This window comes from Galeopterus variegatus, unplaced genomic scaffold (genome assembly GCF_000696425.1).
Source record: "Galeopterus variegatus unplaced genomic scaffold, G_variegatus-3.0.2 Scaffold5898, whole genome shotgun sequence".
Taxonomy (NCBI): Eukaryota; Metazoa; Chordata; class Mammalia; order Dermoptera; family Cynocephalidae; genus Galeopterus; species Galeopterus variegatus.
Window position 1 is genome coordinate 3,726 of NW_007732009.1, and position 12,500 is coordinate 16,225.

A 12,500-nucleotide genomic window follows, 5' to 3' on the forward strand; every position below is an offset into this window, starting at 1 on the left:
GCCGGTGAGCGGGACCCGGCCCCCCCAGGGGATCCGAACCCTCGGCGGGAGCGCCGCCACACTCCCAAGCGGCGCACTCTCCAGTGCGCCACCGGGCCGGCCCAGGGAGACCCTTTTTAAAGGTGGAAAGATCCACAAGGTACAGTCAGTTCCCATCATGGATCCCATGAGAAAGATTTTGTCTCCAGAAGCGTTGAGCATGTTGCCTTTTCTATTTGCAGAGTCTTGGTATATGCCCACTTGCCATTTTCTCGCCTTTTCCACATCCACCTCCCAATAGAGCCTTCCTCAGGTGAAGCTTTCCATACCCAACACAGTGGCACTGCAGTCAAATCTGCCTGGGTGGCCAGGCACATCCTGATGGATATTTCCAAATCTCGTACTTCTCAGGTCCTCAGACAAGACCAGGCAGGGATGAGCCATTTCAGGATCCAAAGTTATATTTCTTTGGAAAACTCCTAGCGTTTTGCTCATTCCTCTTATTTGGCATAAACTCAGGTCTGTGATACGAGCTGTCCTTAGACACCAAAGGAGTAGTGACTCACTCCTTTCAAAAGAATGTCTTGCATTCTGGAGCAGTGCTAAGGCACATTCCCCACACTTCTTCTCAAGCTCTGTGGTGAACCTTTGGAGGCTGCCAATCCATTCAGAAACCCTGACTTCACTCTCCTTCAGTTTCTTCATGTTCTCTCTCTCCAAATCATTCAGTCTCTGTAGCATTTCCTGGGACTTCTCCTCACTTCAGCTCTGTGGCAAACCTGTCCAGTTGATTCAGACTGGCTTCTCTCAAGTTCAAGTCAAATAGGCAACCTTCCAGTCTCTGGATGTTCAGCTCATTCTCTTCATTCACCAACCAGAATCTTATCCTATATTCAGACTCAATCAGCTCTTTAAAATTCTGCTCTTTCTCCTGGATCATCATCATTCTTTCCTGCTCATCAGCCAATATGCTTTTAGCTACTTCAAGTTTTTCCTCAATATGCTCAGTATTTTCTGGAATAACTTTCTGTAATTCTCAGTAGCCTCTTGTATCCCATACACCATGTGATGCTTGTGCTTGTGGGACTGGAAGCATTTGCTGCAAAGTGTGATCTGCTCCTCATCACAGAACAGCTGTGCTGGTTCCAAGTGTATATCACAATAGGTATCTTTGGTGATGTCGTGCTGGAACCAGGGGCTGAGTCTTTTGGACATCGTGGTTGGTGTTCCTTGTTAAAGACTGGACTGTTTGTTTCTGATGTGAAATACTTACTTGCACTCTGAATGGGAAAAGACTGGCAGGCTTCTTCCATGTTCTGGAGCAGGCACACTTGGCAACTTCAGGGTCCACAGTCAGGCATCAAATATCAAACGAAAATAGTCCATGCACACACAGCAGGTCAGCATATCCTGGACTACTCAAATCCAACAAATGTTTGGCAGCCAGCCACATGCTATACTTTCTTTGTAGTCCTGGGTATTTCCTTTAAGGAAAACAGCTGGAACAGTGGAGACTGAGGAGATTTTATCTGTTCAGTTGTTCCCTCGGCCCCTCCCATGCCAATCAGATAGGCATCTATGAAGTTTCAAATCCTACACATATAATTAATTTAGGTCAGTGGTTAACAAACTTCCCACAAAACTACTCAATCAAAATAGAAAGAAGATCCCTTAGCAAGTTCCCTACTTATAAAAACTGGGCGGGGGGGGGGGGAGAAGATGTGAGGAGGGAGGTAACCTAGTAAAAAACTCACTTGCACAAACTGTGGAAGAAGATCTGTAAGCTCATCATCACTAATGGCCTCGATCCAGGTCACAGCTAGGGATCTCACTTCCTGATCAGCAAATCTAGAAGAATCCCACAAAATCAAGATTTGACAACAATTTCTTTCTAGCAAAGCTGTATTTTCTGAAAACGCAATCTCAATCTGTTCCTGACAAAGAATACTCAAATAGCTCTTTATTCAAAAGCAATGTATTACGTCTTTTATTTAGGAAAATAATTTTACTGAGCTATACAGATTCAATTTAGGGATTATTTAGAAATCTTAAATTTATAAAAATTAATTTTGGCCCACATCATAACATATATATTATTCTAAATTTACAACGTAACCCTTTGGAGATTAGGTTTAAATGACATGAAGTGCTTTTTTGATACTCTCAATGCAAAAGATTGTTTGTATAAAAAGCATATACACGTTTATATTGTACTGAATTGCTTTCATGTTAGAAAAAGGGGGATAGCCAATTAGCTCAGTTGGTTAGAGTGTGATACTGCTGATATCAAGATCCACAGTTCAATCCCTGTCTGGCCAGCAGCAAAAAAAGGGGGGAGGTGGGCGGACTGCTCCTATGTATAGTCTTTTCAGATAGTAAAAAATGTTGTGTACAACTCCTACAACAAGATACATTGCTGGAAAAATTGACAATAATAAAATAGAGCAAGTAAATATATTTGACTTACTTTGAATCGAGAAGCTCCAATGCAGTCAGAGGGTACAGTGGAGGCCACTGGTGAAGCAATGAGTAAGTTTTAGCAAGATTAACCCATTTCCAACTTGGGACACTTGCTAGTATTTTAGGAAGACAATTTGGATGTTTCAGGCAATAATAGCGTTTATCCCACAAAAGGGCTTTATCTTCTTTAGAAAGTCTGCATATATAATAGAATTGAATTACTTCTCAGTGATACATAATGGCATAGTTATAATCTCAATGATTAAAATACAGAAAAGAAAATTCATTTGGGACAGCCGCTTCATGGTAGAATCATTAATACTAATTTAAAATAGAAAACTGTAATGTACAGCAAACCTAATTTGGGGATGGAAAGAAATCATTCTTTCTGGATTAAAGAACTTTAGTTATGAAAATAAAGGATAATTCAGTATAATAAAAATTTATTAAGCTCTAACCAGATGCCAGGCACTAGAAATCAAAGTTGAAAAAGCATTATCCTACCCTACGAGATAGCAAGGATTTCATCCATTTCATACAAGTAAAATCGAATGCCATGCGAAAAACAAACGGATCTATAAAATTTTAGAAGATGATTATACAGTTCAATTGAGGAATATTCAAAATGAAAAGGTTCTGTTCAGATGTTTAAAAGCCATCATATTTCTATTCCAAAGAATTGCCTGTTCATACTGTCTCCTCTATTACTGAGCTGGTCTTTATCTTATTCATGTGAAAAGGTTCTTTATAGATTAAGGAAACCAATCTATTAATATTTATTGTAAATATAGCTCCCAGTCTGTTGTTTGCTTTTTGCTAAAGTAAAAAGTTTGACTTGTGCAAATTTCTAAACTTTCATGCAATCATACAGTCTTTTCATATAATAAAAAAAAATGTTAAATAGAAAACTTTCTACACCAAGAGTGCTGCTAAATCATGAACTAAATCAGGGCATTTAATATAAGCCGTTAACTTGAGCTTTACATTGTAGGAAATAACCAGGCAAAACAGAATAAATGGAGCTTACCCAAGTGATGAGTCTCTGTGAAGAATATCGAGAAGTTTCCCTTTTATATCATTCTCCAGTGTTTCTAAGTTGTGTTGCTGTATAATACTTCTGTCAACTTGAGGAGTTGTATAAATAATATCAAACGTAGGAGAAGGAAAATCAACCTTAAAAATTTAACAGAAGATGATCAAATTATAGTTCACATATCTGCAACATTAACTTCTTTGTCTTTAAGAAAACTGATTTTTCTTAGCAATCAGGGTGGATTTAGATTGAATATTAAATTAGTCCTTTCGTTGAAAGTGATTACCACTGTTGGTAATTCTGAATAGCAAATATATCTGTGATATTTCCTTGGGATGGGTACAGTGCATGTTTACTATTACTTCTCACAAACAGGAAACAGCTGCCCAGAAGCAGGCAAGCAACAGATCATGCCTGAGGTACTCGGTAGAACCAACGGCAGCCCCTCCCACCCAGAAGCAGGCAGGAAGCAGAGTATACCCAGGGTCCTAGGCAGAAGCTGAGGGGAGTCCCCTCTACCCAGAAGCAGACAAGCAGCAGAGCACCAACGTGGGAGCCAAGGGCAGCCCCCTCTGCCTGGAAGCAGGCAAGCAGCACAGCATGCCTAGGGTCCTAAGCAGGAGCCAAGGGCAGCATCCCCTGCCTGGAAGCAGGCAAGGAGCACACCCAAAACATCACTGCCATGTGGGTGGCCCACCACAGGCACTGCCACAAACACGCCTGCTGCAAAAGCAGCTCAATGCCACAGCAATACCCACAGCTACTGTGCAGGAGGCCAGTTGGACACTTGACCGCACTAACACAAGGAGAGTCATCAGCAGATAATGGAAAAAGAAGAAGACGTTCTCATTCCTCAAAGCCCATTCCAGAGTAACAGAAGCAACTGCTCTACCAGATGACCAGACATCAACATAGAGATACTAGAAATACAAAAACACCAGAAAATATGACACTACCACAAGGATATAGTAATTCTCAAATACCAGACGCTACAGAGCAGGAAACCCTTGAAATGACTGAAAAGAAATTCCAAGCAACAATCTTAAAGAAACTCATTGAGATATGAGAAGACTCAGTTAGACAATATAATGAAACAAGAAAAAAAAAATCCAGGATATGAAGGAGGAAATTTACAAAGTTTAACACCTTAAAAAAGAATGTAGCAGAGCTCATAGAACTGAAAGATTCACTCAATGAAGTAAAAAACACAACCAAGAGCTTAAACAGCAGGCTAGAACAAGCAGAAGAGAGAATTTCTGATCCTGAAGACTGTCTTTTCGAAACAACCTAGCTGGACAAAAAAAAGGAAAAAAGAATTTTAAAAAATGAAGAAAATCTAAGAGAGCTGGTAGACAACCTTAAGTGCGCAAACATTCAAGTCATGGGTGTTCCAGAAGGGGAGGAGAAAGGAAAAGGCATTGAAAACCTATTCAATGAAATAATAACAGAAAACTCCCCACATTTAGGGAGAGACATGGACCTTCAGATTCAGAAGGCTCAAAGATCCCCAGACAGATTCAACCTAAAAATATCTTCTGCAAGACACATTATGGTCAAACTAGCAAAGCTCAAAGACAAAGAGAGAATCTTAAGAGCAGCAAGAGAAAAGTGTCAAATCACCTATAAGGGAGTGCCTACCATATTAACAGCAGACTTCTCAAAAGAAATTCTACAAGTCAGAAGAAAATGGGATGATATACTTAAAATACTAAAAGAAAACAACTGCCCGCCAAGAATACTATACCCAGCAGGGCTACACTTCAGAAATGAGGGAGAAATAGTGTATTTTCCAAACAGACAAAAACTGCGGGAGTTCGCCACCACATGATCAGCCCTTCGAGAATTCCTCAAGGAAGTCCTGCATCAAGAATCTGAAAAATGATAATCACTCATCTTACTAGCTATAATTCTGTTCAAACTTTGTTTTTTCATAATTCCATCTTGGTAGGTGACGTGTTTCTAGGAATTTATTCATTTCATTTATATGACCTAATTTATTGATCAAAAATTATTCATAGTATTCTCTTATAACCTTTTGATTTCTGTAAATTTGTTTGTAATGACCACTTTCATTTTTGATTTTAGCTATTTGAGTCTTCTTTTTTTTTTTCTTAGTCCATGTAGGTAAAGGTTTGTCAATTTTGTGGATCTCGTCAAAGTACCAACTTTTGGTTCCACTGATTTTCTCTATTTTTTTTCTATTTTCTGTTTCTTTTATCTGTGCTCTAATTTTATTATTTCCTTCCTTTGCTTCTTAGTCCATGTAGGTAAAGGTTTGTCAATTTTGTGGATCTCGTCAAAGTACCAACTTTTGGTTCCACTGATTTTCTCTATTTTTTTTTTCTATTTTCTGTTTCTTTTATCTGTGCTCTAATTTTATTATTTCCTTCCTTTGCTAGGTCTGAGCTTAGTTTGCTCTTCATTTTCTAGTTTCTTATGGAGCAAAAGTGATTGTTGATTTGAGATCTTTTTCATTAGTGTAAGTATCTACATTAAATAAATTTCCCTTTAAGCAAAAAAGAAAAGAAATGATTACTAAAAAGGCTTATTGACTTTTAAATTGAAGAGAGATCCTGAGAGTGAAACAAGATCAATTAGGCATCTTTAGTAACAACCCAAATCATGGTGCATACACGTATTTTTTATTAAGAAACTTAAACATCTCCATATGTCAAGAAGTATCATTACCTGTAGCACTATTCTTTCCATGACATATCCTTTTGTGGGGACTGTTCCAGGAATAGAATTTGTATGTGATGAAGTCCAAAGATAGAGAAGTTTAGTTCCACATGTTAAAAACCTTCATGAACGTAAAAAGAATACTGTAATTTTCATTTTAAAAATTAATTCAAAACTCACAATGCATGTAATGAATCTGAAATGTTAATATTTCATCCACTAAATAAAAAGAATATCATCATCTTTAAGAACGTATCAGAAGGAGTCACTCTCCATATTGTGCTGAGACTTTAGTAAATGTACTGAAGTGTGGGGTGGGATCAAAGAGAGGAAGACTGGAAGAATGTATCTTGGGAAGAATGGTGATGAGGACAGAACTCAAGAAGGATAATACTGAGAGTCACCCATCCTACAACAACTTCTATAAATAGGAAGGTGAAGGATAGTCTTTGAAGATTTTCTACAAAGGAATACATCTCAAGGTGGTGGTTTGGATTACAAAACGAATTCCTGACTTTTATCATCAGAACAAAAACATGTGGCCAAAAAAACTACTTTGCATTAAAGCACCAATCATTTGAGATGAGAAATTATATCTGTGCCCTAGACCAGGGGTCAGGAAATCTTTTCTGTAAAGGGCCAGATGGTAAATATTTTGAGCTTTGTGGGCCATACAGTCTCTGTTGCAAAGACTCAGCTCTGCTACTGTAGTGCCAAGTAGCATGAACAATACATAAATGAATGTGCATGCTATATTCTAACAAATTATATTTATAAAAACAGGCAATGGGTTCAAGTATGCTGACCCCTGCCCGAGACTACCAATTTATGGCCTACTTCAATTAAAACATTTATTCAAAGATATATCAATATCTTTACGCAGAAGAAATTTCTGAAGAATAATACAGGATATATAAAAGCAGAAAACCATAAACTTTGTCAAATCTTTCTTCATTTTATTTAAACAGCAAATACCCTTTCCAAAACTAGGCTCTAGTCTTAATAACGGCCTTTGAATCTTTGATATGTTATAATCTATCATTTCCTCCCCCCCAACTAGATTGTTTTAAGGCAAATCCCAGTCATATTTTACCTATAAATACTGTTATATATCTCTAAGCAACAAACACTTTTTCCTTTTAAAATAAGGACAGCACCATCATCCCTCCTAAAATAATTAACAATATTTAGTTAAGATTATAAAATAGGCAGTATTCAAATTTCCCTGATTGTCTAATAAATTATTTTTAATAGTTTTGTTCAAAACAGGATCCAAATAAGATCAAGCACTTGAATTTGGTTGACAGGTCTTTCCAAGCATCTTTTAATTCAGGTTCAGCAAACTCCAGCCTGCCACCTGGTTTTGTAAGTAAATTTTTATTAGACACAGCCATACTCATTCATTTACGTATTATCTATGATTGCTTTTGAATTTGCTTTATCATTTGTGACAGTCTAAATGGCCTATAAAAACCTAAACGATGGGACCTTAGTGTTACCAACTCCACACTCTAACCACCTGAGCCAACCAGCCAGCGCAAGATTCATCAGTTTATTCAGGTACTATTCAGTTTGAACTGATATAAAGTTCCAGAAAAGCTAATCACTTAAGGGTTTTAACAAGGCATGGATGATCACTGCTTAGATCCATGGTTCTCAATCAAAAGTAATTTTGCTCTCTGTAGACATTTCACAATGTATGGAGACATTTTTGGTTGTCAACTGAGGGATACTACTGGCATCTAGTGGGTAGAAGTGAGGGATGCTGCTAAACCTCCTACAATGCACAGAACAGCCTCCTGCAACAAAGAATCGCCTAGCCCCAAATGCCAATAGTATTGATGTGATGAAACCCTGTCATAAATCCATTATTTCAGTAGGGGTTGCAAAACTGTGATATTCTAATTCTATCATTCCTTCTGCATCTATTAGCTGGAATTTTTCTATAAAAAACTTTTTCACATCAATTATTTGGTAACCCTGAGATACAACTGTAAAGGAAAAGCAGGTTAAATGCTTAATTCTGTTTATGTACCAGGTTTCAGAATGAGTTAAAACTCATTTGTTACTGAGGCTGACCGAAATGCCTCTGGGTCATTTGGCTTCTATGATAGTGACTTCATCACTATATCAACTATACACAGGTTGTATGCATTGTTGAACCTTAAACAGAAATTTTTAAAAGAATTTCAAGACCAGGATTACTGATCACTATACCACAGTATGTTAAAACTGAACTAGATCATTAACACTTCGTTTTTCTACCTGTAATAATGGAAACTCATCACCCCTCCTAATTTCTCAGTATTTCTTGAATATGAAGTCCTAATATTACCTACGTCAACTGCACTACTTGGCAAAGTATCAAGCTTAATACCATCTATTCACTATTTTAACAGCAGAGGGTTGGATGCAAATTATTTAAATATCTAACAGAACCCAACTGTTCTTCACTTTATAGATTCCTGAATTATAAAACAATGTTATGTCATTCATCTAAAAAAACCATTTATTACTAGACAAGAAGAGTGACAAAAGGTGATGGTTCTCTAAGCAAAGACCCTTGGTGCTTTCAAGAGTGAGAAGGTTAGGGGCCGGCCTGTGGCTCACCTGGGAGAGTGTGGTGCTGATAACACCAAGGCCACGGGTTCAGATCCCTATATAAGGATGGCCGGTTAGCTCACCTGGGAGAGCGTGGTGCTGACAACACCAAGTCAAGGGTTAAGATCCCCTTACTGGTCATCTTTAAAAAAAAAAAAAAAAAAAAAAAAAGAGCAAGAAGGTTTTCAGAAGTGACTTATTTATAAAAAACTAATGATAATGATAAGATTAGATTTAATTTTCTCATTTCTGTCAAAGACAGTTGAGAACACACTTATTCTCTTTCATCGGGCCAATGATATCAGTATATTCTATTTTAGAGTAAGTATGGATTATATTTACCAAAAGGTTCTAAATGCACACCATTAAAAGTAATTCCTTCAACTGCTTTTCTCTAGCCCGTGATGGTTCAGAATTATGTCAGGTGACAAATAAAAGTTGAACCCACAAAAAGGCAGAGAATTAAAAAATCTTATACTACTTCCTCAAATATGGGGAAGTGATTAAAAGAAAGAAAAATATTAAAAACATATAAATAAATGCTATATTTAAGTTCATGTGAAAAGAGTATTTCAAGAACAAAATCTGTAAAGTCAATGTTTTGAACATCATATTTCAAAAAATGATTACTAAAAAATCAAATAGCTTGTATGCCATTTAGGAAGAAAAAGGAAGTAGAACTAGATTAGCACAATTTTTTAAATTCTTAATATTTAATTGTTTTATCTTAGGTTAAATAGATCTATTATTGAGTACCAAACTGTCCCAGGGAACACTTTCAAAGATATATTAGAATCTTAGAATATTTCAAAGATATATTCTAGAAAAGCAAAAAAGTGCCATGGTATCAAATAAGTTTGAAAATGTCAACACAAGATAATAATTAAGTACACTGTTTTTGAACCCAGACTGCCTGGTTTAAATCCCAATTCTATCTCTTATTAACTAAATGCCCTGGGGCACTTAGCCTCTATACTTTGATTTCTCCCTCTTTAAAAAGGGATAACAATACATATTTCACAGAGGTGTTGTGAAGAATATAAGGATATGTATACAACACTCAGACAGATACCCAACACATAGTAAGTGCTATGTTTTTGTTATTACAGTAAATGTATTGTTCTAAAGTATAGTTAAATAGGCTTCTTGATTACAGAAATTTATAGGTGCTTTAATATGCTAATGTGCATTATCAATTTCCAGAATGTTCCCATGTACTGTACGTCAGATATCCTGAACTTATTCAATTGTGTTTTTCCCCCTTAGGAAGGCCCTTGATCATCTCATAGAATAGATTATTATCTAGAACATAATTAAAATGTTCAGCTAAAAGGCTAGATGGATTACACTATCCCAATAGCTATTAATAGACACAAAGCTCAAAAGGAATTCCTTTATCCCTAAGGATAAGAGAAAGAATCCCTCAACAGGTTTTTTTGCACACATGTGGGGCCTTTGCAGATTAAACACCAGGGACCTGTAGCAGTAAGGGATAGTCAGGTAAAAAAGAATTAAGTCAGGTAAAAAGAATTAAGGAAGGAAATTATGTGCAGCTGTAGACTCTGAAACTGGAGCAGGGTAGGAAAGGAGTGAGAAGAGAAAAAATGGAGTTATTTTATTAACATCAAGGGAACTTGTAAGACCATGGTATTATGTCAGTAATAAGGTACTTTACATAAATGAGTTAAGAGTCATTGGCTGCTGCTTTTCTCCTGTAGCAATGAGTGACAAACAATCCTCTGCCTACCCACACAGATATGTTCAGACTACAGCAGAATAACTGGTTTCCTCTGATCTGTCTCTAAACCTCCTTTTATCACATTGGAAAAACTGAGGCAGCTCATGAGCTCAGGTATGTCATTGTTCTCCATCCTGTCCTCCAGCCAATTCTGATATGCAGATGTGTCCACAGTAACTCACCATCACATTCAGTAATGCTTACCGTTTAAAGTCAAAAAGAGGTAAAGAAACTTTGCCCAAAGCTTCTGGCCCCTTTCTCTGCTTATTAGAATCAGGGGAACTTCCACTGCTCTGATTTAAAATTCCAAAAAGAGTAAGATGAAGAAGTGATTCTAATGGCAGCTGTGATATCTGGATGGGAAAAATGATTCTATGGGGGGGGAAATGTGTTAATAAAAAGAACAAATTAGATTGATTGTGAAGTTTAACGCTTTAAGACAACTGACAATTTTAGGTATTTTATTTGACTTATCAAATAATCTTTAATCCTGAGTAAACTTTAGCGAAGTAGCATGTTTGACTAACTTGTACTGTTAAAAATCTTAAATAAACAAATTTCATTAATAGCATAAAATTTCAAAATAGAACATTACTTTCTTTAAAAATTTATAAGCACCTTTACCTAAGACTTGCAGTGTCAATCTCCAGGCAAAATAATAGTAGTCATTTTTACTTCCTTTAGGAAATGCTAGATGAATGTTTATGAGTATTTCTGTTTTGGGATGTAAGTATGCACATATATGCACAAATAGACATATGCTCGTATATGTTTACCAACAGTGGTCACTCTGAGATAGTAAGTTTGAAAACAGGGTGATGTTTTTTTACCCTAAATGCATTTTTGTATTATTTGACTGTTTTCACAGACACGTATTATATTTGTAACTTAAAAAATAATAAAAGAAAGGCAGAAAACTATTTAATAAATGTGGAACAAATAGTGAAAAGTTCAGCAACTGCTTACCTGCCTAAATAATGAAGTTTCCCTTATTTTAAATACAATTATTTAAAAAATATTAACAGTACAAAATATCATCTTAAAGAAGGACTTAAGATAACTTTTCTTTATCTGTTAATCAAGAGCCAGAATCCTTGTATAGTGTTACAGAATACTAAAGTAAGCAATGTTATAAAACACCATCTTTCTATAATTATATGTAAATTTGTCTTCAACTTAAACTGTAGGAAGAATTAACAGCATGTTTTTGCTTAAGGATTGTATTGTAAGCAATGTTATAAAACACCATCTTTCTAGAATTATATGTAAATTTGTCTTCAACTTAAACTGTAGGAAGAATTAACAGCATGTTTTTGCTTTTTTACTTTATATTTAATTTTTTTAATTTAATAAGATGTACAGTTAAAAGACTTCAAATTTTTTAACGAGAATTTCAGTCTGTTCTATAGAATCATATTTAGATGAGTCCTAAGATACCAGTAAGAACTTAATACATTTCAGTGGAAATGGTAATAAAAATTAAAGCTAGGATGCATACATTTAAAAAAGTAAAGAACAGGGCACACTAAAAGAATAAAAAGCCAGAAATTTCACTTACAGTTCATCCCATTTAATAAGATAGAAGAAATTCTTATAAGTGCCAACCTTCTTTGATTGAATAGGTTTAAAAAGATCCTTTCCATTGTGAGAAAGGGAACATATCAAGTAGTATTTTTCATAACTGAGAAAAGAAAGGGTTTGATTTGATTTATATGTTGATAATACAAATTAGCTAACTAATACAAATACATCAGCAATTCTTCCCACAAAGTGACTAATATCTGAAATAATTTGGTCACCATTCATTTGAATTTTTAGAAATCCATCTGAAATTTAATCACTGCAAACTATGAAAATAGAGAAGAGGTATATAGCAAAGGGTGTACAGAGGGAAACATATGTCTGGAGGTACCAGACTAAAGGGGCACCATATTAACTGTAGCTGGAACATTTATTTCAATTTTGTGCTCAGTTAGTTACTAGCTTTAGATTTTAGTTAAATGACACTGA

General features: G+C 35.9%; 1 protein-coding gene across 1 annotated transcript in view; it reads right to left on the bottom strand.

Moving 5' to 3' along the window:
- The window catches only part of LOC103605556 (phosphatidylinositol 4-phosphate 3-kinase C2 domain-containing subunit alpha-like), a gene marked incomplete at its 3' end in the record, with an annotated part of 86,043 nt that overhangs the window by 1,056 nt on the left and 72,487 nt on the right, over positions 1–12,500 (bottom strand). The window contains exons 11-17 of the mRNA XM_008590170.1: positions 12,049–12,171; positions 10,695–10,862; positions 6,161–6,272; positions 3,467–3,612; positions 2,447–2,635; positions 1,734–1,827; positions 741–931 (exon numbers count right to left, since the gene is read on the bottom strand). Coding sequence (XP_008588392.1) covers positions 741–931; positions 1,734–1,827; positions 2,447–2,635; positions 3,467–3,612; positions 6,161–6,272; positions 10,695–10,862; positions 12,049–12,171 — 1,023 coding nt within the window. The remainder of the gene's footprint in view (positions 1–740; positions 932–1,733; positions 1,828–2,446; positions 2,636–3,466; positions 3,613–6,160; positions 6,273–10,694; positions 10,863–12,048; positions 12,172–12,500) is intronic.